This window comes from Hipposideros armiger, unplaced genomic scaffold (genome assembly GCF_001890085.2).
Source record: "Hipposideros armiger isolate ML-2016 unplaced genomic scaffold, ASM189008v1 scaffold_1314, whole genome shotgun sequence".
Classification (NCBI taxonomy): domain Eukaryota; kingdom Metazoa; phylum Chordata; class Mammalia; order Chiroptera; family Hipposideridae; genus Hipposideros; species Hipposideros armiger.
Genome location: NW_017732664.1, coordinates 138,740 through 165,900, shown reverse-complemented (window position 1 = coordinate 165,900; position 27,161 = coordinate 138,740). Strand labels below are relative to the sequence as shown.

The 27,161-nt window shown below is 49.3% G+C and overlaps 1 protein-coding gene across 5 annotated transcripts in view; it reads left to right on the top strand.

The window, feature by feature from the left end:
* Positions 1 to 27,161, top strand: part of FBLN2 (fibulin 2) — a 112,846-nt gene that overhangs the window by 23,729 nt on the left and 61,956 nt on the right. For all 5 annotated transcript variants that reach the window (XM_019633450.1, XM_019633447.1, XM_019633449.1 and 2 more), the window contains exon 2: positions 14,645 to 15,997. In XM_019633450.1, coding sequence (XP_019488995.1) covers positions 14,704 to 15,997 — 1,294 coding nt within the window. In that variant the 5' untranslated portion in view covers positions 14,645 to 14,703. The remainder of the gene's footprint in view (positions 1 to 14,644; positions 15,998 to 27,161) is intronic.

The following is a 27,161-nucleotide window of genomic DNA, read 5'->3' as shown; positions in this document are numbered from 1 at the left end:
GGCCAAAAAAAGACAACGGAGCCGCAGGTAAAGGGTTCATACCACAGGTTATTCTCGAGGCGACTTGTCGAGACGCAGTAAGCAGCATCTGCATTCGCCAATACCCCGACAAGGGGTCTCCCTGCATCACAGTCTCTCAGGCGGCCAGGGGAGACACAGGAAGTAGGATCCGCAAGATCTGCACCATCCGCACTTGCTAACGTAGCCGTGGCAGTTATATAGCATACAGAACAAGAGTGGCTGATGGCCAGCTGGTTACAGCTGACGGCCAACTGGTTACATCACTGCTTACATAGGGGTGCGTTTTGCGGATGCGCGGGCTATACCACCGAGCCAGCACCTTTCCACGTGAGGCCGAGAGCCTGGAATCGGCTCTCTGATACTCCATCCCAATACTCCTGTGTCTCCCCTTACCGTGTGTCCTGTATGGCTGTCGGGATGCCACTGGATTCTGATGTGGCTGACATACTGAGGCCTGCCAGGCCGCCTGGGTAAGAGTGGGCTCCTCGGAAGGGTGCAAAATTTTTAGGGTCTGCCACTTAGAGAAGAGGCAGGTCCTAACCCAGGAAACCTGGACATTCAGCAGGTGACCCTGGGCAGGAGGGAGCAGGAGCTCCCACCTCTGCTGGGCCTCTCTCCTTTGGGTGTGGACAAGAGGAGCTGAGGGTCTGGGAGGGTGCAGGAGGATAGAGAGGACCAGGGAGCCCAGTTGACGCGGTGGACAGGGAGCGTGGATCATGGTGGACCAGTGATGCCCTGCTGTGGCTCTGTCTTCTGATTTTCCTAGAGAAGTTGGGAATCCAGCTTCAGTGTAAACTGTCCTGATTTTAAATGTTCTAACATTAAATTAATAACATTGCAATTATTACAGTGTCAGCAACTAATTTCAGAAGTACTATGTGTTCCCCAAACATGGTCTATGGACAGACTGGCAGCTGGTTTGTGATTACTGTCTGCTTGGACTTGGGGCACAGGGCAGGGGGCAGCATGTGAGGCAGGCTTCTGGGAGGAGCTGGGGTCAGTGCTGTCTTCAGAGCTGCTCCGGCAGGCCAGGTGGTCCTGATTAGTTGTATGTTTGTAACTGGTATGTCAACAAGTGTCTTGTACGTTTATTTCCTTTCTGTCATCCCCAGCTGTTTGAAAGTCCCAATGTTTTGATGTAGTTGCCTCTTGTTTAAAAGAGAGATCCCCTGCAAATATTTAAAGTTTTCAAGCCATACCAGCACAAACCTAAGATTGTTCTTATCTAGGGTTGCCTGATAAACATGTAGGACTCCAGTTAAATTGGAATTTCAGAAAAACAATGAATAAGTGTGTTCTGAATGTTGCCCAGGACATACTTACACTGAACAATTATGCATTGTTGATCTGAAATTCCACTGTGGCTGCACGTCTTCTCTTTTTGTTTGCTAGCTCTTGCCATTTCTTGTCAGAATCAGAATCCAAAGGATCTGAGAGCTGGAAAAAGGAAGAATTTACTTACTTCATGATTCAAAGTCATGTAAGGCAAGACCCCACTTTTGGTAATGCTACTGGTGATGAATTTGTGCTCCCAGGGCCATCTGGGGGCACCAGGTGGCTTTGCCAGCCCAGAGAGTTTTCATCTGGGGCCTGCTATGGCTGGGCATGAGATTAATTTATCAAAGGAGGTGGTGTCACTTTACTGTAGAGATGTGATTTTGTTTTATTTTGGGGGGGGCAGCAGCGAGGGTGGCAGAGGGAGGAGCTTGCAGCCAGGGTGAGTGAAGGCAGCTGAGGTTTGAGTAGCATGCTGAGGTACCTCTGACACTGACATGCCACACTGACCTCCCTCCTGATCCTGTGTGCCCCCAGTCACCCGTGGTGGGGACTGTGGGAGAGTGGGCATGTTTCCACATAGCACACTCAGTCACCTGTCACTGCCGATGCTCCCTGGGAAGAGACCCTTACTGAGTGTGTCATCCCCCCTCCTCTGCCCTGTCTTGCCCATGTTCAAGTTATGGCCCAAGAACCTACTCCATTAGAATCCCCACTGCCCCCACCCACAGCAGGGTTCTGGTCAACAAAGACCCAAACTGGGACAGCCCACACTGTGACATTAACTTGCCCTTTGCTCCTGCCTTGAGCCCACTCTGGATTTCAGCTTGGGAGTCAGACTCTTCCCACAGGCTGGATGCCCCCAGACTCTGTATTGTTGACTCCCATCCTTCTTTCTCACCTAGACATCGACTGCCTTTGTGACTTTTCATTATGGAGAGTAACAAGCCCAAACACAGAAGACCAGAATGGACCCCCGACACTCTACATTTCACAGAAGTTAACATTTTACCATATTGTCTTGGATTATTTTTATGCTGGAGTATGTTAGAGTATATTATAGACATGTTATTTAAAATATTAATTTTTTAAAAATGCCAGCCATCATGCATCACAGAACGATTGGCTGTTGCGTGATACCATCTGGCCCTCAGTTAGCCCTGGTGTCTCTCTAAGTGGTTTGTTCATGCTGGGTCCCATCAGGGATCCTGCATGCACTGGATGGTTATATCTCAGGACTGTTTTAATCTAGAGCAGCTTCCTTCTCTGCTTTTTCTATGTGCTGAGGAGGCGGGCATTTGTCCTCCAGAAATGTCCCACTTCTGGACTAGCTGCTTTTAATTGCTGATTTAGATCCCAATGGTTCTGGTTACATATTGCTGCATAACCAGCTACCCTGACACTTGGAGGCTGAAAGCCGCCGTAGTCATGTAATTTGCTCAGGAATTTAGGCAGGGTGAGGCCAGGCCCTGCCTTCAGCTCCACATGGTATCGAATGGGAACTTCAGTGGTATTCACCTGCCTCCCTGCGGAGAGGGTCTCCAAAATGTGCTCACACGCCCAGCACAGTGACCAGGAGGAGTGGACCACATGTGATCTCTCTGGCAGGGTGGTCCCCCATCTTCCCTGGTGGCCCAGTGCTCTTAGAGATTCAGGTGGAGAATGCCAGTCCTCCTGGAGGGGCTCAACATGCCTTCTGCAGGTCCCTGGTGGGAGTGGTCGCAGCTCTGAGTCTCATTGGTTAGATGTGGTCTCAGGCTCATCCCTCAGCCAATCACAGCAAATCAAGGGGAATGAACACTGTGGATTGACTGGGTGTGGCTGTGCCCCACCTCAGAGCCAGGTGCAGGAAGCCTCCCCCGCTCCCAGCCTCCCCATCCCTCCCTGAGGCTGGTGGGGTTCCTGCTTGGAGAGGGGCCAGTATGGAATACTTTTTATCAGCTAGACTTCAGGAGCTAAGAGTTGAGTTAATTACACTCCTTAACTAATAACACACTATTGTCTTGGTCTCGGCAGGGTCCTGCTCTTATTTTGTTCTTCTGTCTCTGCTCCCAAAGCATTCCCTTCCTCACTACAGGCAGACTCCATATATGTTCTGTGTGGATCTGTTTATTTACCTGTGTTTTGCAAGTGGTATTTATTTTACCTTAGGTGTGTGCAGTATTTATCGACATGAATGGTGTTAGGCTTTCTGTCTTGTTCTGTTTTTTACCTTCTGCTTAATGTTATTTTTTTAACGCCCATCCTTGCTGCTTTGTGTACACTGAATCATTGGCTTTGAGCTCTGTGTGGTCTTCACGAGAGTGTGTCTGTCAGGGTCCCAGCAGGAAATGGCGGGGGCCCTCACAGGATTTATGGAAGGAGTGGGGTTAATGAAGAGACCCAGAACAGAGGTGTGGGCTGGGTTGGGGGAACCTCTATGGGGTGGGCCAGCTCTTAGAGAGGCAATGGTGGGTGGGGAGCCCTTTGCACCCTGGGCCTGCAGGGGTAGGGGAGAGGCAGCTCTTAGAATCCAGCAGGGTCACCCAACAGGAGCTATCGTGGTGGAGGAGGGGGTACAGCCACCACCAACCCCTGCCTGGGAGAGAAGGAGAGAGGGGTTGGGAAATAAAAAACATTTCGATTTTTCTCCTACCCTCTGATCTGTCAGTGGCTGCCACTGGAAGATGCAGAAATCCGGGGATGCAGTCTGAGGAGGTCGGCTTCCTGGATTCAGAGCAGGGTGGAGAAGGGTGGGGAGTGGATCTGGGGACAGGTCCTGGCTTAGTGGCCTACCCCTGCCGTGTTCCTTCCTACCACCACGTGAATACCCAGTGACCACCATGAGCATGTAGACCCAGTGCTGATTTCTTTGGGTAGGTAGCTCACCAGGCAAGAGAACTTGGTGTCATACACCATTCATGTGGTCTTAATTGCATATGAGCAGCTGTCAGAGTGTCCTGTCCAGTTGTCACTTAGGTCAGCTGGCATAATAATCATCATCGTCTTAGATAATGATCATCTTATTATTATTATGTGAGTGTGTTATCCAGCTTTTTAGTCAGTGAGTGTAGGGCAGAGCCTGTGGGGGTTTTGCGGTTGCCTCTCTCCCTGGCCCTGGTGAGCTCCTGCCCTGGGGCTGCCTGTGTGCCCTGTGCCCCAGCCCTCAGGCATCAGGCAGCCTGGCTGCAGGGTCTTTTTTTGGGATCAGTCTGGCTTCTGGGGCTCCCCTGCAGGGAGGTCAGGTCCCCTTTCTCAGCCTGTCCCCTTCTGGCTCTTTTCAGATTGGAGGTGGGGGTATCCATCTGTAGAAGCCGGATATTCAGGGGTCACACACTGTGGGGAACATGGGAAAATAGCAATTGGAATCTCCAGGAGGGACATATTCAAATCTGAGACCCAGTAACATAGTGATTGTGTCCTCCTACTTATCACTTGTATGAGTATTTCCCAGTCCTGCTTGCTTATCTCCAGAGGTGGGGAGCTCACCACTCTCCCTAGCAGCCTGGTCTGTCCTTGACCTGCAGAAAGCTTCCCCCACATGGAGCTGAGATCTGCTTCCCCTCAACCCCCATCCACATACACACCCATGGGCTTATGACCCGTCCAGAGCAGTTGTAGAGATGTGCCAGGTGCCCTAAGGCAGCTCTTCTCCAGGTGAGCCACACCAAGGGGCCTGGGCCCTTCCCCACTGGGCCACCTCCTCCAGACACATCCCAGCTGGTCCCATTCCCCTTGTGGATGGGCATACAACCTTCAGATAGCGCCAAGGGGTTCTGAGCAGTATGCAGGGGGCCCCGACTCCATTCTCCTAGCTGGAGGCCACAGTGGGAATGACCATGGGCTTCCCGGTTCAGAGGTGAACCTGGGGAGACCCTGAGTTCAGACATACCCAGCTATGTATGAGTGAGCAGACAGGCCATTTAGGCTTTTTGGGGAACCAACAGCACACACCCTGTGTGACATCTCAGGGTGGCCAGGGCTCAGTGACTTTTTTTTTTCTTATTTTTTTCTTATTTTTTTAAGCTAAGCCATTCTGCCACCTGTTGGCAGCTCAGCGGCTGCTCAGGTCGGGCCGGGAACTGAACCACTGTTGCTCAGAGCTCAAACTCTTGAGCGAGCTCTTAACTAACTGAGCCATTCGGCTGGCCCCTCAGTGGCTTTTTTTATTAAAAAAAATTTTTTTTTAATTAAATTTATTGGGGTGACAATGGTCAACAAAACTACATATGTTTCAAGTGTACAGTTCTGTAATACATCATCTATATATTGCATTATGTGTTTACCACCCAGAGTCAGTTCTCCTTCCATTGTCATATGTTTGACCCCTGTTACCCTCATCTACCATCTCCCCTCCCCCTTTACCCTCTGGTAACCACTAAGCTTTTGTCTGTGTCTGAGTTTTTGTTTCTTTGTCTTGTTCCTTTGTTGCCTTCATATCCCTCATGAATGAAGCCATATGGGTCTCGACGTTTTCTGTCTGATTTATTTCGCTTAGCATAATAATATCAAGATCCATCCATGTCGCAAATGGCACTATTTCATCTTTTCTTATGGCAGAATAGTATTCCATTGTGTATATACACACACATCTTCTTTATCCAATCATCGATTGAAGGACATTTTGGTTGTTTCCATGTCTTGGCCACCATAAATAAAGATGCAATGAACATCGGAGCACATATGTATTTATGGATAAATGTTTTCAGGGTTTTTTGAGTAGACACCCAGGAGAGGGATTACTGGGTCATGTGGTAATTCTATCTTAATTTTTTGAGGAACCCTCCATACTGTTTTCCATAGTGCCTGTACCAATTTACATTCCCACCAACAGTGTATGAGGATTCCTTTTATCCACGTCCTCCCCAATGCTTGTTTTTACTTGCCTTGTTGATGATAGCCATTTTAACTGGTGTGAGGTGATACCTCTGGTTTTGATTTGCATTTCCCTAATAGCTAGTGATGTTGAACATTTTTTCATATATCTGTTGCCCATCTGTATGTTTTGTTGGGAGATGTTTTTGTTCATGTCCTCTGCCGTTTTTTAATTGGATTGTTTGTCTTTTTGTTGTTGAGTTGTATGAGTTTCTTATATATTTTGGATATTAGCCCCTTATCGGAGGTGTTGTTTGCAAATATTCTCCCATTCGGTTCGTTGCCTCTTTGTCTTGTTGTTGGTTTCTTTTGCTGTGCAGAAGCTTTTTAGTTTGATATAGTCCCTTTCATTTATTTTAGCTTTTACTTCACTTGGCTTTGAGGTCCAATTCATAAAATTCCCTTTGAACCCAAGGTTCGTAAGTTTAGTATCTACACTTTCTACTATGCTGTTTATTGTTTCAGGTCTTATGTTTAGATCTTTGATCCATTTTGAGTTAATTTTGGTACATGGTGACAGCATTCTAGTTTCATTCTTTTGCATGTGGCTTTCCAATTTTCCCAGCACCATTTATTGAAGAAGCTTTCTTTGCTCCATTGTATGTTTTTGGTTCCTTTGTTGAAAATTATCTGCCCATATGTATGTGGATTTATTTCTTGGTTTTTGATTCTATTCTATTGGTCTGTGTCTGTTTTTCTGCCAATACCATAGTGTTTTAATTATTGTTGCTCTGTAGTACAAGCTGAAGTCAGGGAGTGTGATACCTCCAGCATTGTTCTTTTTTCTTAGGTTTGCTTTGGCTATTCAGGCAGGGTCTTTTGTGATTTCATACAAATCTGATAATTTTTTGTTCTATTTGTTTAAAAAATGTCATTGGGATTTTGATGGGGATTGCATTAAATCTGTATATTGCTTTGGGTAAAATGGCCATGTTAACTATGTTGATTCTTCCAATCCATGAACATGGAATGTCTTCTCATCTCTGTATCTTCTTCAATTTCTTTTAAAAATGTCTTATTTTTTGTGTATAGGTCCTACACATTCTTTGTTAAGTACTAAGTGTTCTATTTTTTTTGGTGCAGTTGCAGAGGCATTAAAAGAAAAATTTTTTTCTTTTTCTGAAATTTCATTGTTAGTGTATAGGAATGCAGTGGATTTTTGCACACTGATTTTGTAGCCAGCAACTTTACTGTATTCATTATTGTTTCTAATAGCTTTTTGGTGGAGTCTTTAGGGTTTTCTGTATATAGCATCATGTGATCTGCAAAAAGTGACAATTTAAATTCTTCATTCCCAATTTGGACACCTTTTATTTCTTTCTCTTGCCTGATTGCTCTGGCTAGGACTTCCAATACTATGTTGAATAGCAGTGGTGATAGGGGACATCCCTGTCTTGTTCTGAATGTAGAGCGAAGGGCTTCAGTTTTTCACTGTTAATTATGATATTAGCTGAGGGTTTGTTATATATGGCCTTTATTATGTTAAGATATTTTCCTTCTATATCCATTTTATCTAGTGTTTTAATCATAAATGGATGTTGTATCTTGTCAGATGCTTTTTCTGCATCTATTGGTATAGTCATATGATTTTTGTCCTTTATTTTGTTTATGTGGTGTATCACATTGATTGATTTGCATATGTTGAACCATCCTTGTGCCCCTGGGATGAACTCCACTTGGTCGTGATGTATACTCTTTTTAATGCATTGTTATATTCAACTTGCTAGAATTTTAAGATTTTTGCATCTGTATTCATCAGAGATATTGGTCTGTAATTTTCTTTTTTTGTGTTATCCTTACCAGGTTTTGGTATCAGGGTAATGTTGTCCTCATAAATGAATTAGGAAGTATTGCCTCTTCTTCAATTTTTTGGAAGAGTTTGAGTAGGACAGGTGTTAGATCCTCTTTGAATGTTTGGTTGAATTGACTAGTGAAGCCATCTGGTCCTGGACTTTTGCTTTTAGGAAGGTTTTGGATCACTGAGTCAATTTCCATACTGTTGATCAGTCTACTTAGGTTTTCCAGTTCTTCGTGATTCAGTGGAGGGAGGCTATATGTTTCTAAGAACTTGACCATTTCTTCTAGGTTATTGAATTTGGTAGCAATTAGCCCTTCATAGTATTCTTGGATAATCCTTCGTATTTCTGTGGCATCCGTGTTAACTTCCCCTCATTCATTTCTGATTTTGTTTATTTGTGTCTTTATCTTAGGGAGTCTAGCCATAGGTTTGTCAATTTTATTAATCTTTTCAAAGAACCAGCTCTTTGTTGCATTATTTTTTTCCTGCTGTCTTTTTGTTCTCTATTTCATTTAGTTCTGCTCTGATTTTTATTATTTCCTTTCTTCTGCTGATTTTGGTTTTCATTTGTTCTTCTTTTTCTGGTCCTTTAAGGTGTAATATTAGGTTGTTTATCTGGGATTTTACTTGTTTGTTGAGATAAGCCTGTAATGATATGCATGTCCCTCTTATTACTACTTTGGCTGCATCCCAATAATTGTGATAGAATGGATGTATTTTCATTCTTGTTTGTTTCTACTGTATCTTTTGATCTCTCCTCTTATTCTTTGACCCAGTTGTTCTTTAAAAGTATGTTATTTAATCTCCACATATTTGTGGTTTTTCCACATTCTTTTTGCAGTTGATATCCAATTTCAAAGCCTTGTGATCAGAGAATATGCTTGGCATGATTTTAATCTTCTTAAATTTGCTGAGGCTAGTTTTATGTCCCAATATATGGTCTATCCTTGAGAATGTTCCATGTACACTAGAAAAGAATGTATACTCTGATCTTCTAGGATGAAGTGCTCTATAAATGTCAGTTATGTCCATTTCATCTAATGTGTCTTTTAGGGCTGATACTTCCTTATTTATTTTCTGTTTGGATGATCTATCCATAGCTGTCAATGATGTATTTAGGTCCCCTACTACAACTCTGTTTTGATCAATTTCTCCCTTTAGTTCTGTTAATAGTTGCTTTGTGTATTTTGGTGCTCCCTGATTGGGGGCATATGTATTGATGAGTGTTATTTCTTCTTCTTGTACAGTTCCCTTTATCATTATGAAATGTCCATCTTTATCTCTTGTTACCTTTTTTATCCTGAAGTCTGTTTCATCTGATATCAGTATAGCCGCACCTAGTTTTCTCTGGCTATTATTTGCATAGAGTATCAATTTCCACCCTTTCACTTTGAGTCAGTCCTTGTAGCTAAGATGCATCTCTTGGAGGCAGCATATGGCTGGGTTTTGTTTTTTGATCCAGTCTGCTACTCTGTGCCTTTTTATTGGTGAGGTCAGTCCATTTACACTTAGGGTGATTATGGATATATGAGGATTTCCTATCATTCTGTCTTTTCTTTTCTGATGGCTCTGTGTCTCCATTGTTTTTTTTTGCCTTTTTGTTGCTGTCTGTTATTTCTGCATGATGGTATTCTATGATTTTCCCCCATCTGTTTCCTTTTTTAATGTTATATATCAGTTCTAAATTATTTTGAGTGGTTACCTTTAAGTTTATGTAAAAGAAAGTTTCATATATACAGTAGTCCTTTTTCTTCAGCATGCTTCCTTTCTCCATTCCCGTTTGCTACCTTTACTCCCTCCCCTTTTATGTTTTTGTTGCCACAAGTTATCCCTACTTATGCTGTGAGTTGATTTCTGAGTTGCAATAGCTAGTTTCCTTTTTTTTTAAATGTTTTTTTTCTTTTCTTCTTTACCCTTTATGTTATGTTTAAGTGTATGGTACCCTATTTTGTGTATGGATTGCCATTTCCTGCTGCTTCTGTCTGTGTGTTCATAATACTGCTCATGGTTTTGTATTCTTTTGCTTTTTTGTTTCAGGTTGAATAGACTCCTTCAGTATTTCTCATAATGCAGGTCATGTGTTAGAAAATTCCCTCAGCTTCTGAATGTCTGGAACGGTCTTTATTACTCCTTCACATCTAAAGGATATCTTTGCTGGATATATTATTCTTGGCTCATAATTTCTCTCTTTCAATAGTTTGAATATTTGATTCCACTCCCTCCTGGCTTGTAGAGTTTCTGCTGAAAAATCTGGTGATAATCGAATGGGCTTTCCTTTGTAGGTTACAGTCTTCTTTTCCCTGGCTGCCTTGAGAATTCTTTGTCATTAATTTTTTTTTCTTTTTTTAAAGATTTTTATTGGGGAATTGGGGGAATGGGACAGACAAGTTGCTGTCGTTTTGTTCTTCAGTCTAGTTGTGGAGGATGTTGCTTCACTGGCCCAAGTTGGCACCATCCTTGCGTTCTTCCCAGGCGAGGCAGATCAGTCGCCGGCTTCTGGACGGCCACTCACACTGGCTGCTGGCTACACACGGTAGCCCATGGCAACCCACTGCCACAGGGGCTGTAGCCTATGCCTTCGCCGGCAACTCACGGCAGCCCAGCTCCAGGTTGAGCTGTTGTTTAGCATCTTAGCTGTAGAGGGCAGTGTCACTGGCCCTCATATGTGGGATCCAAACCGGGGCCCTCTGGTGTCCCAAGCCAGCTCTTAACCATTGCACTACTCGGCCAGCCCTCTTTGTCATTAATTTTTGACAGCTTCAATATAATGTGCCTTGCAGAAGGCCTGTTGAGATTGAGGTAATTAGGTGTTCTATTTGCTTCTTGGATTTGAGGATCCAGTTCTTTTCACAAAGTTGGGAAGTTCTCATCGACTATTTGTTTGAATATATCCTCTGTTCCCTTCTCCCTTTCTTCTCCTTCTGGTATACCCATTATTCTTACGTTGCTCTTTCTGATGAGTCAGAAAGTTCTTGAAGAGTTCTTTCATTTCTTTTACCTCTCAAGTCTCTCTCTTTTTCCATCTGTGTCCTTCCCGGATTTCTGTATTCAATATCACTAATTCTTTCCTCCATCTGGTCAGCTTTATTACCTATGATGGCTATTTTATTCTTCATTTCTTTTATTGAATTCTTCATCTCCAGAATTTCTATTTGATTCTTTTTAAAAATTTCAATCTCTTTGGTAAAATGTTCATTTTGTTCTTTGATTGTGTTTCTGAGTTCATTAAACTGCCTACCTGTGTTTTCTTGTATTTTGTTGAGTTTTTTCAGAACTGCAATCTTGAATTCTCTGTCATTTAAGCCACATATTTCCATGTCTTCAAGTTCATTTTCTGGAGAGCTTTCATTTTCTTTCTGAGCTGCCTTGTTACCTTGGTTATTCATGGCAACTAATGAATTATTTCTCTTTCTGGGCATCTATAGGAGTGGGTTCTTTAGCAGGTTGATGTGAAGAGGTCTTTCTTTTGCTTTCCAGGAGGTGTTGCTGGAATGTTTTATTTTCTCTCCAATGTTGCCGCTTATTCTCTCTCACGCTGTAGTGTTATATTTTCTCTTGCACTCTTCCAGCTTCTCACACGATGGGGACTTCCTTGGAAGGTGGGCCTCTCCTCTGTGAGCAGGTCATCTGGGTCTCAGCTGCCCCTGCAGGGATCCGCCCAGAGAGGTGAGGGCGTGGTGGGCTGTGAGAGGTGGCTGATGCATTTGTGGCTCTGAGCAATTGGCTACTACCAGCCTGCAGCTGTCTTGCCCCTACAGTTCCTTCCCTCTCGCTGGAATTTGTTGTGCGCTGTGCATCTGCGGGAATGTCGGTGCAGTTCTCAGGGCTGTAGATTTTCTGTTCTTTAATTTGTCACTGCCCCTGTTTCCTCTGGAGCCCACTTCTAACACTGGGATGGTGGGGGGCGGAGCAAGCTCTGGGAGTGTAGGGGGAGTCGGTCAAACTCTGTGTCTTTGTTTTCTGTTTTCAGCCTGGCAGTGAGGGTTTAAACCACCATTCTCACCCTTCTGTATGTGTTTTTTGCTCCATCTGAGATCCCTGCCCCGAATGCTGGATTTAGCCATATTATATGCTGATCACTCAGGCAGGACTATAGGCCACAGGGAGTGCTCCTGCTGCCTGGAGTCTTCCCTCTCCTGCAACTGCAGTGAGCTCCGGACTGCATCCTGTGGCCCACAGCCTGCGTCTCTGCACTTCCCCCACTCATCTGCTTTCTTGATTTTCCGCACCTTTAGGTGACTCACTATGTGGGTCTCTCAGGCGCTCCTTTGTGATGTGCAGGGAATCCTTTGTTGAATTATAACTGTTCAATTTGTTATAACTTCCAGGGGAGATTTCAAGAAGTACCCCTCATGCTGCCATTTCTGTGATGTCACTCCTCTAAATCTAGTGGTTTTCAAGAGGAGCTGGAAACTTAAATTTTCATGTGAACATTTCCAATTTGTAAATGCTGGCAACTAATTTAAAACTGAAAACCAACCATGTGGGCCAAAAAAAATGCAGCCATGGGCTAGATAGTATCTGTGGAACCCCGGCAATGACCAGTGGTGGTGTAGAACCTCTTCACTATATACAGATGCAGAGCTAAGCTCAGAGAGGGCAAGGGCCTTGCTTAGGTTTGACAGCAAATGAGAATACCAAGTCAGGCCTGACCTTTATCATTGCTCTGGGCCTGGGGTGGGGGTGATGGGTGAACCCAAGATCTGGAATCATCTGGGTGGGGGCAGAATGTGATACTGGGTGTGTGGGGGCCAAGGAGGGCCAGGCCACCGTAGGGGCCAAGAGGGTGAGCAGACCTAGGGGACTGGCGTTCAGGAGAATGCGAGGTGGGGTGGGTGGGTGCGGCGGGTCTGGCTGGGAACCGAGGTTCTCTGGGAGAAGTCTGCCTGCCTCTGATTGGATGATTTCCCTGTTAGAATGTACTGTTTACAAGAGTGTGATGAGTGGAAAGGCAGGTAGAGGATGGGAGGAGGCTTTAGGTTACAGTTTGCAAAGGTTTATTAAATGACACTGCTGAGAGTAGACTCGGGCCTTTGTACCCTCCACCTCATCTCCATGTAGAGGGTGATTGACGTTGTCACTGGGGACCGCAGGCCCTGGCTCTCCGAGGGACCTATTTCTGAGCACACTGGCTTTATGGAACTCTACCCTCGTGAAGCGGCTTCTTGGCTTGGGCTCTGCCCTCTGCTTTCTTTCTCTCTTTTGTCAGAAACTTTAAAGAAGTTGTTTTTAGGTTTGAAATGACACTTAAAATACTAGAGATGTCACTTCATTGTTTATTTATCCCTTTTTTTAAAAAACAGGCAGTTTTAGCAAAGTAGACTGCAAACAGTCGCCCAGGGTTGGGGTCTGGGAGTGGGTGGACCGGGAGCCCTTGTCTATGACCAAGGAGCACGCAGCCTCAGTCAGGGCAGGCCTGGCCCCTGAGCCACAGTGTGTGGTGAGGGAGGATGAGGACTGGCGGGAAGGTGGCATTCGAGTGGCCTGGAGAGGATGGAGAGGAGGGGCTGGGAATGTAGAGGACCCTGCAGGAGTGTCATGTGAGGGGCTGAGAGAGAGGAGGGTCAGGCAGCCACTACAGGGATTCTGTACCTTTCCTTGCTGGAGACTGGCTGCAGGGGCAGGGTTTGGGGCCTCTGGTGTGTCAGTCGGATGCTCTCTGATCACCCTGAGAAAGGGCAGCAGTGGAGTTTGGGGGAGGGGGGGCAGAAAGGGGGGCAGAGAGAGTGAGTGCAGGGCTGTACATGGGGGAGAGTGGACAGGACTTGAGAGGTGTGGGTGGGGCATGAGAGGTACTAGGGACAGCGGGTGTCCAGGGTAATTCTGGGAATGGTGGTAACCTTTGCTGGGGCAGCTGAGGAGGTTGGTAGGAGTGTCCCCTGTGGCTAAACTTGCAGTCCAAGGGGTTCTTTTGGAGAGCATTCCTGAGCCCTGGGGTCTGCAGAGGGCTGTGGCGTGGGGGTTGGCTGGCTGTGCCAAGGCCTGGAAGGCCTGTCCCTGCCCAGCCTCCACCTGACCTTGCCCTCTGTCCTCAGCCACAGGCCTCTGGATGGAAGACTGGGGAATGTGCTGGATTTGTGTATGGGGGGAGAAGTTGTTTGGGTGGTAGTGTGTGTGTACGTGCACACACGTGTGTGTGTGAAAACTCATGGTATCCTGTTCCGTGCGTGAGGCTGTAGGTGAGCATGGAGGACTGGGGCAGGCGTGTGAGCAACTGTGGGTGTCTGTCATGGAGGGTGTGAGACCCAGAGTGCCCCAGGCCTGCTGAAGTGTTCCCTGCTGAATGAGTGTGACTGAGCTAGAGTGCAGGTATGAGTGTGTGACTGTGGGCAGGAGGGTCCCACTCAGAGGGCATGTGTCAGAAAGCTGCTGAAGGTGGGGGTCAGCTGCCCTGAGTGGGGCCATGTTGCACTCAGGACATAGCACCTGTGATGCTTGACAACTGTGGAAGCCCCTGTCAGGGACACTTTGACACGTGTGGCAGAGCCTGTGTGCATCCAAACATGTGACCAAGAGTGTATGCATGGGGACATGGGAACAAGTGCACAGGGGTGCACATGTGTGAAAGAAGGTGGCTGAGGCTGTGCCCAGCCGTGTGCATGTGCTGGGGTGTGTGCTGCGGGGGAGGGGATGCATGTGTCCACATGCATGTGTGTGACATATAGTGCTGATACGTGTCCTTTCTGATTTCCCCAGGGCCTCGCAGGAAAGGGGACCTTTTGGCTTGAGGTGGCACCTGGGCTGGCTGTGGGACCATGGTGCTGCTCCGGGAGCCTGCGGGAGCCTGGTTAGCCCTGACTCTGGCCCTGGCACTGGGAGCAGGTGTGGGCATGGCAGCCCCGGGGCAGGACTGCACGAACGTGGAGTGCCCGCCGCTGGAGAACTGCATTGAGGAGACGCTGGAGCCTGGCGCCTGCTGTGCCACATGTGTGCAGCAGGGCTGCCCCTGCGAGGGCTACCAGTACTATGACTGCCTGCAGGGCGGCTTCGTGCGTGGCCGCGTGCCCGCCGGTCAGTCCTACTTCGTGGACTTTGGCAGCACTGAGTGCTCCTGCCCACCAGGTGGTGGCAAGATCAGTTGCCAGTTCATGCTGTGTCCAGAGCTCCCACCCAACTGCATTGAGGCCGTGGTAGTGGCCGACAGCTGCCCGCAGTGTGGCCAGGTGGGCTGCCTCCACAGTGGTCGCAAGTATGCTGCTGGTCACACAGTCCACCTACCACCATGTCGGGCCTGCCACTGTCCTGACACCGGTGGGGCGCTCATCTGCTACCAGCTCCCTGGTTGCCATGGAGATGCCAAGGCCATGCCCACTGCTACCACCGGGAACTTCTCAGATGCCGAGGAGGGTGACACTGAACGACACTATGAAGACCCCTACAGCTATGACCAGGAAGTGGCTGAGGCAGAAGCAGCAGTGGCCCTGGCAGGCGAGCACCAGGCAGGTGCAGCGGGCCCTGCCGCTCTGGGAGGCGGGAGCCAGCTACTGTCTGCCATCCAGGCCACCCCCTGGCTGGCTGCCCTCCCCAGACCCACAGTGGCTGCTGCCTTGGGTCCACCAGCCCCTGTGCAGCCCAAAACCCGAAGAGTGACAGAGGACAGCCAGAAGGAAGGGAAGGAGGAGAAGAAGGCAGCAGCTATCAGGGAGCCGCTGGCAGCAGGTGGCCTCAGGGGGCTCGATGGGCCTCCCACTGTAGGCCCAGCCAGGCCCAGTCTCCCTGTCCAAGAGGAGGGGGCAGATGCCCGAGCAGGGTCCGAAGAGAACCTTATCCCGGACTCCCAGGCCACCCCGCAAAGCACTGGGCAGATGAGAGCTGGACCCATGCTGGGGTTAAGCACGGCCAGTGTCCTCCAGTCTCAGGCCATGTCAAATTCTCCTGGAGGCCCGACGAAGCCCAGCACCCACACCACCCTGACCACATCTCTCCACGAGGCAGCCCAGGTCCTACCCACCCAGGAAGTGCCCAGGCAGCCACCGGTTCTGCCCCATCAGCCAGAGGAGGACACAGACCCCAACTCTGTTCATTCTGTCCCCAGAGGTGACCCTGAAGGTAAGACCCTTTCTTAGTTCCCTCAGGGGCAGTCACTCTGAGGAAGGGCAGCCTGACTGCCCCAGGTGTCTGCACACCTGCCTGGGATAGGGGCAGCTGGGTCTGTGGGGCCCCATACTGTGGGGCAGGAACCTCTGAGATGGAGCGCAGCTCCTGGGGATGGACTGAGGTGAGGATCCAGTCCCAGTCAGTCCTGGGCTACAAGCTGAAAGGCTGTGGCGGGGGCCCAGTAGGCATCCCTCATCAGGGCTGGGGGCCGTCCTGAGGAGGGTTCCTGCTGAGGTTCAGGTTGGGCCTGTTGGGGTCCACCATGCCCCAGCAGGAAGTGGGGAGTTTCACAGACCTGGTGCTCCTACCTCTCACATCCTCCCTTATAGTAGCCTCCAGTCACGGCTACGATCTTGGTCTCTGAGGTGGCAGCCAAAGGGATGTGGTCTCTCATGGGGGCTCTTTCCGAGACCTGTTCCTGTTGGTCCTGTTAACACACAAGTTGTCCCCGTGCCTCCCGTGCTCTGCACCCTGCCATGGCTCTCACCTACCCAGAGTAGCAGCCAGAGTCCTCCCTGCACAGCCTGCTCACGTGACCTCCCCGACCTCCTCTCCATCACCTTTGTCTTAGTCCATTTCAGGTGGTGTAACAAAAATACCATAGATGGGGTGGCTTAAATGACAGACATTTATTTCTCACAGTTTTAGAGGCTGGGAAGTCCAAGATCAAGGTGCTGGCAGATTGGGATCTGTTGAGGGCCCACTTCCTGGTTTGCAGATAGCCAGCTTCTCACTGTGTCCTTACATGGCGGAGCAGATGAGGACACATCTCATCTAGGATGCACCAGAGGAGGAGCATGTTCTTTGGTGTTTCTTCTAATAAGGGCACTAATTCCATCATGAGGGCCCCACCCTCATCACCTCATTACCTCCCAAAAGCTCCATCTCCAAATTCCATTCCATTGGGGTTAGGGTTTCATGTGAATTTGGGATGGGGGATAAAAAGTCCATAGAAGCTCTTTCTCTCACCCACTTTGCTCAGTCCCATTGGCTTTCTGTCTAGGCACCTTGTAGCCCCAGGGCCTTTGCACTCATGACTTCCTGTCCCTGAAATGCTCTTCAGGTGTCCATGTGGCTCACTCCTTCCCTCCGTTCAGCTCTGTTCAAGGTAACCTCCCCAGAGAGGCTTTCCTGGGACACCCAGCTAAAAGAACACCATACCTTCCTCTTACTGCTATAATTTCTCCTAGCAACACTTGACATCATAGTACATAGTAACTTGTTGAACGTTGTCTCCCCTAGTAGATTGTTAGTGCCATGAGTGGTGGGACCACATCTGTCATCTTCTTTGCTGTGTCCAAGGGCCTCTAGCAGGGCCTGGTGCACAGTTGGTACTATAGGTATTGGGTGAATGAATGAGTGAATCAATGGGGGCTCTGTGGCTAACCCTTCTATCAGCTTCCCTCCTCATACTAGTCTCCCTGCTATTCTGTGAGCACCCTGTAGCATCATTTCCCTTCTGATCCACCCGTGTGCTCACACTGTTCCCAGCTTGCACAGGTAGTACCTTCTCCAGGAAGCCTTCCCTGAATCTTTGTGTCTTGTCTGACCCTCCCCTCCAGCTCCATTTCTTTCTGTTTCCCTTCTGAGAGTGTTCGGGGGACTTACCTCATCTAGAGATCTCCCTCTACATCTGGGAGTCTGTATCTTGTTCAGTTCCGTATCATTCACTCTACAAACCTTCATTAGGTGTCAACAGTGAGCAGACATTGGTGGGCCCCGGCCTGAATAGATCAGTATAGCCCTAGTTCTCAGGCCGGGAGCTATGAGGGAGGGATGCTGGAGCAGTATCTGGGGCAGGAGGGGGGCTCTGGGGTTTCTGCAGCATTCCCATCTACCCACCCTGCAGCCCATAGCTGTGTGGCCTTGGGCAGGTCTTTTAACTGGCCTGGGCTCCATTTTCCCACCTGTCAAGTTCTCTGGGGCATCCCCTGTGCAAAGCCTGTGCACATGCAGTGAGGGGTGAAACTGCCAGCTCCTCCTGACCTGCATACAGGCCCAGATGGTCCACAAGGGCCCAGACCACTCTGTGTGCAGCCTGCTTACAGTGGCTGGGCACAGAATTCACCCTCGCACAGCACCTCCTGGGTGCCAGGCCCCAGTTCTGTGACTTGAACCTTCCCATGAGCCAGAGAGGTAAGTTGCTTCTCATTTTAACCCTCTTTCAGGTGCAACTGATTCATTGCATACAAATTTTCAAATATCTAACAGTTAACTTAAGTAGCGTGACTCATCACTTCCGTATCTTCTCCCTCTATTGTAACCTATCACCAGTTGTGTTTGTGACTTAGTCCTGTAAAGATGTATTTCATAGTGGAACCTTTGTGTGTAATGAATCTGTGAGATCAGTTGTGCCCGACGGAGGGTTAAACTGAGCAGGTAGAGGTCTGCGAGGTGTGGCTTAAGAGTCGAGGTCACAGAATGGGGGAAGGTGGGCTCGGACCAGGGCAGTGGGCTTCAGGGAGCCCCTGCAACCCAGCCCTGAGCCTGTGGGAGGTGGGGGCTATAATGAAGTTTATGTGTGCCCAGGGAGGGCTTGCAGGCCTGGCCTCAGAGCATGGCGCATGCAGTGTGTTTGGGTTGCAGCCTTCAGGGTTTCCAAAATAGATATAGCCTCCAACCCCCACTCCATCTCTTGCTGCCAGAGGCCTCTGTGGACTACTGGAGAATTGCTTTGTTCTTGGGATCCCTGGGTTTCCCCCCCCTGCCCTGGGCTTTCTCAGATGGATTCTGGAGTGTGGCCTTCGAGGGCTGCTTGTGGGTAGAGGCCCCTGATTGCGTGCCCCTTATCTCATCTGAAGATTGTCCTGGCAGAAGGCCCCACTCGTGCAAGGCCCAGAGATGAGAATTGTCAGGGCACAGACAGGTTGCTGCAGCTTTTAGCGTGCGGGGAAAGGATGGTATGGGAAGTTGGGGTGAGGGTTGAGGGGGAGGAGGAGCAGCTTGCTTGAATGGGACCCAGGAACTTGGCCCTGGTCGGATGCACAGGGCTGGCCTGCCAAGCAGTACCCCCGTACACGGTTTATTCTCTTATGCACCCAATTTCTACCTGTCACCCATGTAACTTAGGCAGATGGCTTACCATCTTGTGTCTCAGTTTCTCCATATGTAAGCAGCAGAAAAGTCCTTGCTTCATGGGGCTGTTCTGAAGATTAAATTAGCTAATTTATTTCCAGTGCTTGGCAGGGAACTTAGTACTTGCTGAGTAATTAAAATATTAGCCATCATTACTCACCATCCATTCTTCAACCCACTCACTTCTTCAACAAGTATTTAGGGAGCACCCTTTCTGTGCCAGAGAAAAAGGCAGGCATAGCGTCTCCACTTTTGGGGTCTCTGGGGGGAAGGAGGGCGTTAAATAGATAAGCACACACAGATTTATTCATGATCACAACCCAGTGTATGCAGTGTGGGAAGGGGGGCAATGAGAGGCCTGACTTGGGGGGGGGAGCGGTATCAGATGCCCATTTGAGCGTCCTGGGGGAAAGTGAGATCTTAGAGGCCCCTGGCTGCTGCTCTTAGGAGAAGTTGGGGAGTAGCTTTGCCTGGTTCGCTGGTGAGGCCTGCTGAGAGGTGGGCCATGGGACCGGAAATGACCCCTATTCATGTTGCCATGGCAGCCCTGGGGCCTGGAGAAGGAGGTTTCCAGCCTTTGCCTCAGGCCTGGCTGGGGCGGGGGTCCTGTCTTTGAGCCTGTCCGTGCCAGGGATCCAGGCTGCCTCTGAGCATGTCCAGATGTGCCTAATGCAAGCCACATGCCTGGCTTTGCGGGTGGGGAGAGGGGTCTGACGTCTGTTGTCACTCTAGGGGCTTTGTGAGGGCGGCTTCTACTGATGGGCTGGCACGATGGAGGGGTTTGGGGTTGGGGATCCCACCCACGGGAGGGAGCCGGGACAGTCAGAGGTTATTGCAGCAGCTGGAGGCAGCCCCACTCCTGGAAAATGCTCCAGCACAGCCTCTGCAGGCCCCAGGAATGTGGCAGAAAAGGGGGGGTCCCATCCTCGGGGCGTCACTTAACCAGGTTGTGCAGGGCAGGGGTCTCTGAATGCTTTGACAAAGAAGCTATTTAAGTTCAAATGACTATATGAATTGCAGATAATCATATAATATTGTGACGTGCCAGGCACCGTCGTAAGCCCGCTGTGATTATTAACTCCTTTAATCCTCAGCCACCCCCTTAGTTGACAGCAGGGGACTCAGGCCACTTGCCCACAGACACATAGGCGGTGGTGGAGCCAGGTTTTCCTTGCATGTGTTTGTATCTTCATCCCTGACAGTCATTTCTGAGTGCCAGTGTATGCGTGGCCTGTGACAGGTGATGAACGCATAATGTTGAGCGGAACCCAGCACCCTCTATGCCCTCTGGAAGCTTCTGGTTTTGTGGGAGAGGTAAAGAACCCAGTAGTCACGAGGTGTGAAGTTCCTGAGCTCTGTGAGCTTACGTGTGTGTGTGTGTGTGTGTGTGTGTGTGTGTGTATGTGTGTATGGGGGGTGGTCTGACTCCTCCTGGGGATCAGCAAAGGCTCCTGGGGAAGTGGTGTTTGAACATGAGGGGTTGTTGACTAGTTGTGGGAGGGGAGTAGAGAGGAATACTCCAGACAGAGTACACAGTGTGTGCAAAGGTCCTGCTGCCTGAGGGATTTGATCGGAGTGAAAGGGGCTATATGGCCCATGTGGGAAACAGCTGACAGGGTTGGGGGCCAGGCCTAGGGCAAGGCGAGTATCATTGGGATGAAGATTTGGACCTTTGTGGGGTGCCACTTAGGGTAAGGCAGTAGGTCGTATGATCTTATTCATGCTGTGCAGACTCCCTCTGAGTGCAGGGAGGAGACTGCAGGAGCAGGGCTCTCTCTGCCTCTTCCTGCAGCCCCGACCACCAGCTCTGGGCCTTTCCGATGTCTGTGGGTCTCCAAGGGTCCCCATAATCACCAGGCTATGGTTCCAGGGAGCAGGAGAGAGGGACCCGCCGAGACTCCGTTCCCCAGAGGATCCCTATAGACCCTGCCTTCTGCTCTCCAGTCTTGGTCTGTAGAAGATTTAAGCTTGTGTGGGTTCTGAAGAGCCATCAACATACATGGCCTGGGACCTGTGGGAGCCAGGCTGGAATTCCGGACACCGGAGCCCCTGTGTCATGTACAGCAGAACCACTTCCTGCAGGAGCTTTGCTCCTGGGGCCGGCTGGGGAGGGGCTGCTCTGCTCAGCAGCAGAGCAATGTGGAGAGCTTACAGGTGGGCCTAGTGGCCCTTCCCCTCCACACGCCTAACCATGGGGCTTTGAAATGGGATGTCTGACTCTGCTGGGTCTGCCCAGGGGCCTGCTGGGAGCAGCCAGGAGCAGGATGGGCAGACAAGAGTCCGGGGCTTCCTCCAGCCTCTGCAGGTCCTTGGTGAGTCCCCAGTTGTGTGACCTGGGGCCTGGGACATCACTCCTCTGAGCCCCAGTTTCTTCATTGGTGAAGTGGTGTGCTTAGCACCCAAGGCTGTAGTAAGGACTAACACCTGTAGAATGGGGCTGCGTGAAGGGAGGATGAGGCCCGCGCTGGCCCCACCTCTGCCTGCTCTCTTGCTAAAATGGTGCACACTCCTCTTGTCTGTCTACCTGTTAGCTTCTTTCTGCAAAGCATTTGGTAAGCACTAGAATTGTGTTTCAATGTTTAGAAATGAAAATGTCACATAAATAAATTTCAGCCAGCTTAGTGGCTTTTGTTGAAATTTGGCAATTGTGGGCACACTACCCATGTGCCATAGCTGAGAAGAGGCTGCTGTTCGGATTGGGCAGGTGCTCTGCACCTACTGGGCCAGCTCTCAATTTTATCGCTGGTCTGGCCCTGGTCGGCAGCGGGGTTAGGTCCTCTGCTGGGGATACCTGTTAGAGCACAGAGTTTCACCCTGTGGCAACCTTGAGAGAATCTGTGATCATTCTATTTTTTAGAAGAGAAACTGGAAAGGGCTTTTGCAGAGGTCATAGGGTAGCTAGTAGGGGACCCTAGTGTCCCAGTAGGGGATGGGCCCATGGCTTCATGGGGGACCTGGGAGCAGCAGTGGGTCTGTGGCCTGGAGCCAAGCCCTCCCTGTGCCTTCCTCCTGGAGCATATGACTCGTGCCCATCTCTTGGAGGAGAGTCGAGCACTCACAGCTGCTCCCCACAGTGAGGGTCTGGAGCCAAGGCCAGGCCTTTGGTGAGTTTCTTTATTTTAACTTTGAAAACTGTTTACTTCATTTCTTTCAAAACACCTTTATTGAGATATTATCCATGTACCATAAAGTCCCCCTGAACAATTCGGTAGTTTTTAGCACAGTGGTACAAATATCACCAGAATCTAATTTTATTTTATTTTGATTTTTAAAAGATTTTATTGGGGAATTGGGGAAGGGAAATAGCTAAGTTATTGTCTTTCAGTCTGAGTTGTGGAGGGCGCAGCTAGCTCAGCTCCAAGTCTGGTCGCCATCCAGCTGCCCATCCGCAGCTTGGGGCCGCTCAGCTTAAGGTGCCGTGTTTAATATTAGTTGCTGGTGAGCACAGCCCACCATCCCATGCGGGAGTCCAACTGGCAGCCTTGTTGTTAGGAGCACGCGTGCCCTCACCAGCTGAGCCATCCTGCCACCTGTTGGCAGCTCAGCGGCAGCTCAGCTTGGGCGCAGCTCACTGGCCCATGTGAGAATCGAACCAACGACTCTGTTGCTCAGAGCTTGTGCTCTCAACCAACTGAGCCTCTTGGCCGGCCCCAGAATCTAATTTTAGAATATTTTCATCACTCCAAAAAGAAACCCCACAGCAAGTACCAGCCACTTTCCACTGCTTCCTTCTCCCGGCACCCAGAGACCATCAATCTGCTGTCTGTCACTATGGATTTGCATATTCCAGACACTTGTGGACATGGAATCATACAACATGTAGCCTTTTGGGACTGTCTTCTGTCACTTAGCATAATGCTTTCAGGGTCCATCTATGTCATGTGTTATTTATTCGTGCCTTTCTATGGCTGAGTAACATACCATTCTGTTTATCTTCTCATCCGACCGTGGACTTGTGTTTCCACCTTTAAGCTATTGTGAGTACTGCTGCTTTTAATACTATGTACATATTTTGTGTGGACATATGTTTTCATTTCTCTTGGAAATATACTTAGGAATAAAATTGCTAGATTGTGTGTTTAACTCCATGTTTAACCATCAGGTGAACGGCCACACTGTTCTCCACAGTGGCTGCACCATTTTGCTTTCCTTCTAATAATGCACTAGGGTTCCAATTTCTCCACGTCCTCACCAACAGTTGTTATTGTCTGTCCTTTTGAGTGTAGCCATTCAAGTGGGTGTGAGGTGGTGCCTCATTGTGGTTTGATTTGCATTTCCCCAATGACCAACCATGTTGATCAGCTTTTCATGAGCTTACTTTAGAAAATTCTAGAAAACATGGAATACACAAGTACACATTCCATTAGCCATTGGTGTGATGACATCACCACAACATCGTGTAGTCTGGAAAACTCCTCTGTATACTTGTGGGCGAAAGAACATGAAGAAGGTAACTAATACAGCATTATGAAAATCATGTTGACCTAGGGCTCCCTGGTAAGGTCTCAAGGCCCAGGACCACACGTGGGAACCACTAGTCAATACAAGTACCAAGAATGTTGGGGTGTGCACATATATTTCATAAATGCTAGCATGTTACTCACACCATTCCATTCTGTGCTTTTTTCCTGTCAACCACATGTCTTGTGCAGAGTTTCCTTACCAGCTGGTGCTCCACTCTGTGCACGGTTCATCTTTTGTTTATTGGTCCCTGTTGATGGACATTTAGGTTATTGCCAGCCTTTTGCCATTAAGAAGCAATGCTGTGGTGAATACCTATGCCATGCCCCAGTGTGGCATTGTGGGGTCAGTGTGCATGTGCACACTGTATTTTGTAAACTATTTATTGAAGTATAATAAGTGGAACCTAGCAGAAGCATAAAACTTGATCATACATTTTCATAAACGAACACCCCTGTGTAACCATCACTCAGCTCATGAAACATCACGAGACAATCCAGGTCACCTCTCAGTGCCCATCCCATGGAACCACTGTCCTGACTTCTAACAGTCCTTCTCTTTAATAAATGGGGCCATACAGTTGGTTCTCTTGCATGTCTGGCTTTTTTCGCTCAGCATGGCATTTCTGAAGTTCACTGAATTGTGTGTATTATAGTTGGTCCGTATTGCTGAGAGGTGCTCCCTTGTATGAATGTGCCCAGTTTGTCTCTTCATGCTCCTGTTGAGGGGCCTTGGGGCTGGCTCCAATCGGGCCATTAGGAAGTGTTGCTGTGCACCTGCTCAGACCAATCTTGTGATGATCAGCTGCACGTGTTTCTTTTGGGACATGCTGGCCGATGTGTGCTCAGCTTTAGAGGACACAGAATACATGTTTATAACCCTGGTAGATGTTGTCGCCTTGTCCTCCCTTGATGGCGTGTCCATTTTTACTTACATCTGCAGTGTATGAGAATGCCTGGTTCCCCAGTTTATTCAATAAATATTTATTGAGCACCTACCATAATGTCCTGGGTGCTGGGGATACAGCAGTGATCAAGACAGGTGCCTGTCCTTCATGGAGGCTCCCACTCTGTGTGGGGGGCGGGGCACACAGTCAGGTCTGTGTTGCATGGTGTAAAGTACCTGGAGAGGAGTGAGCAGGGTGCTACATATAAAATGTTCCCACTGGGACGGTCTGGGAGGTGGAAGTTGGTGTCTTACCATGGTTTCCACAAGTGCTTCGCTGTCCCCATGCCTGCCCCAAGGTCTCCCCAACAAGTCTGGCCACACTCCCACCAACACTGCATGAGGGTGTGGGCTGGTCTTTCTGCTGCTGTCACCACACTGGTGGTGCCATTCCTTCCTGCTGGGTACACACCATGGTCATAATATGAATGATCTATTGCCACAATAATGTGTGTGGCAAACAACCACAGAACCTCTGTAGCACATGCAATAAACATTTACTATTGCTCCCAAGTCTACAGGCCAGCCAGGCTCTGCTGTGTCAGACCAGGCGTAGCTGATGTCACCTGGGTTCACACTTGTGAGTGTCCTTGGTCAGCTGGCAGCTGAGCTGGGGCTGGCTGGTCTGCGATGGTCTCTGCCTCCATGTGCTCTCTCCTCTAGTTGGTTAGCCCTGGCTTGTTCTCATCCCAGAAACAGGGCCCCAAGTGAAACATTAGAAGTGCACAAGGATTAGTGGGCCTAGGCTCGGGAATAGCAGAACTGCTGCTTTTGCCACATTCTATTGCCAGCCAGTCGGAGCCAGTCAGGGCCAGCCCAGGTTCAAGGGTTCCTGCTGATAGTAGTTGCTGTGAACTTGCGTTGCAAAGGGTGTGGATCAAGGAAGGGAGGAGAGTGGGGACAGTCAGTGCAGCAAATCTACCCCAGACCCCGGGCCCCAGACCTCAGGTACCCTGTCTCACTTAGTTCCCAAATGACCTTACAGTGAGTTCGTTCCTACCAAGGGGGAAACATGTGCCTGGCCCACGGCCCAGCAGCGAGTAAGCTCTGAACACATGTCTGTCGATGTTTAAGGCATCTCTGATTTCCTGCTTGCCTCCCTAAGTAGTACTGGTACAGGACTCTCCAGGTTTGAGGCTGGCTCTGTCCCTCACTAGTTGTGTGACCTTAGGCAAATTGCTTCACTGCCCTGGGCCTCAGTTTTCTCATCTGTAAGATGAGCTTACCAAGGGCTCTCTCCTAAAGCTGTGTTCTTGGAAAGAAGCGGTGTTGGGCACGAGGTGCTGGACATAGTTAGGCTGCACTCGCAGCTGGTGTCCTGGATGCTATGATTCCAGCCCTGGGGGCTCTGCTGCGTGGGCAGCGGCCTCTGAGTGCTGGGCTGCTTTCTCCTGTTCACACACCAAGCCTGAGGCAGCAGAGGCGGCTGTCCTCTAATAACCAATCCCTTTTGGTCTTCTGTACCCTGAGCCTTCCAGAACCTTGGGTGTCTCAGTGAACTGGAGCTCAGAGATCTGTGCTGTGGGCTTCCCTGGGGGCAGTATCAACAGTGTCAGCATCGTCTCCTTGCCAGCACCTTCCCCAAGCTGGGCCAGAGTTGTGTGGCCATGGGGTCCTTTGTCCTGCAGCATCAGAGGCTTTAAGGGTGAGACTTCCACCTGACTGAGGTGAGAATTTCGTGGGCTGGGGATCTGCTGAAACCTCCTGGTCCACTCCAGGGTCTGTGTACTAGGAATGCTGGCAAGGGACTGAGTCACACTGGGGATGACCCAACTGGGTCCTTAGAGGGTATATCCTTGGGTGTGAATCCTGCCTCTGCCGCCATTGGCTGGTGACCCCAGACAATTGACTCACCTTCTTTGAGCCTCAGTTTTTGCGTTTGTAAAATGGGAGAGTAATCCCTAACCACCCCTCAGGATTACTGAGAGGCGTAAGAGAGAGTGTTAGTCAGCACAGAGTGGCTGCTGGGGGCTCTGCGTTCCCTTCTTTCCTCTGCTGGAGGGCCACTGAACTCTGGAAGGTAGGCGGACGGATTTGTGTTTTTGTTTAAATGAACAGATGTGTGTCTTTTCTGGTGGCCAGGAGTTGTCCCCTCTAGTGAAAAAGCAAAGGGGTGAGGCCTAGTGGGGTGAGTGGGGGAGTCAGCTTTCACGTCTTGCTCCCCACCCCCGCCTCTGTCACTCCGGCTGCCTCTAGTTGTGCAGCACAGTGTTCCTCTCTGCTTATGCCTCTGTTTTAGCCCTTGCCAGCTGCGTCAGCAAACACCCAAGTCCTGATATTCTTCCTTCAGCAGTGCAGCCTAACTCCAAGGCTGACCTCCCAGTGACTCGGGGACGGGCATTTTCTGTGCGTCCGCATAGATGCCCTGCACATCTTCTCCTTCCCCATCATGGGGTCCACCTACGCGGGGAGCATTTATTACATGGCAAACACTGTGCTCATCCCTGGGTGAGTATTGGTACATTAAGGCTCGTGATACCCCTATGACAGGGGACTCTCATGATGCCCATTTTAGAGACGAGGTAACTGACGCATAGGGAAGTTAAGTGAATTGCCCAAGGTCACTGAAGGCCATGAAGCAGATGTCTGTCAAGCTCTGACTCTGCTGAGCACAGACAACGCCCAGGATGGGTGG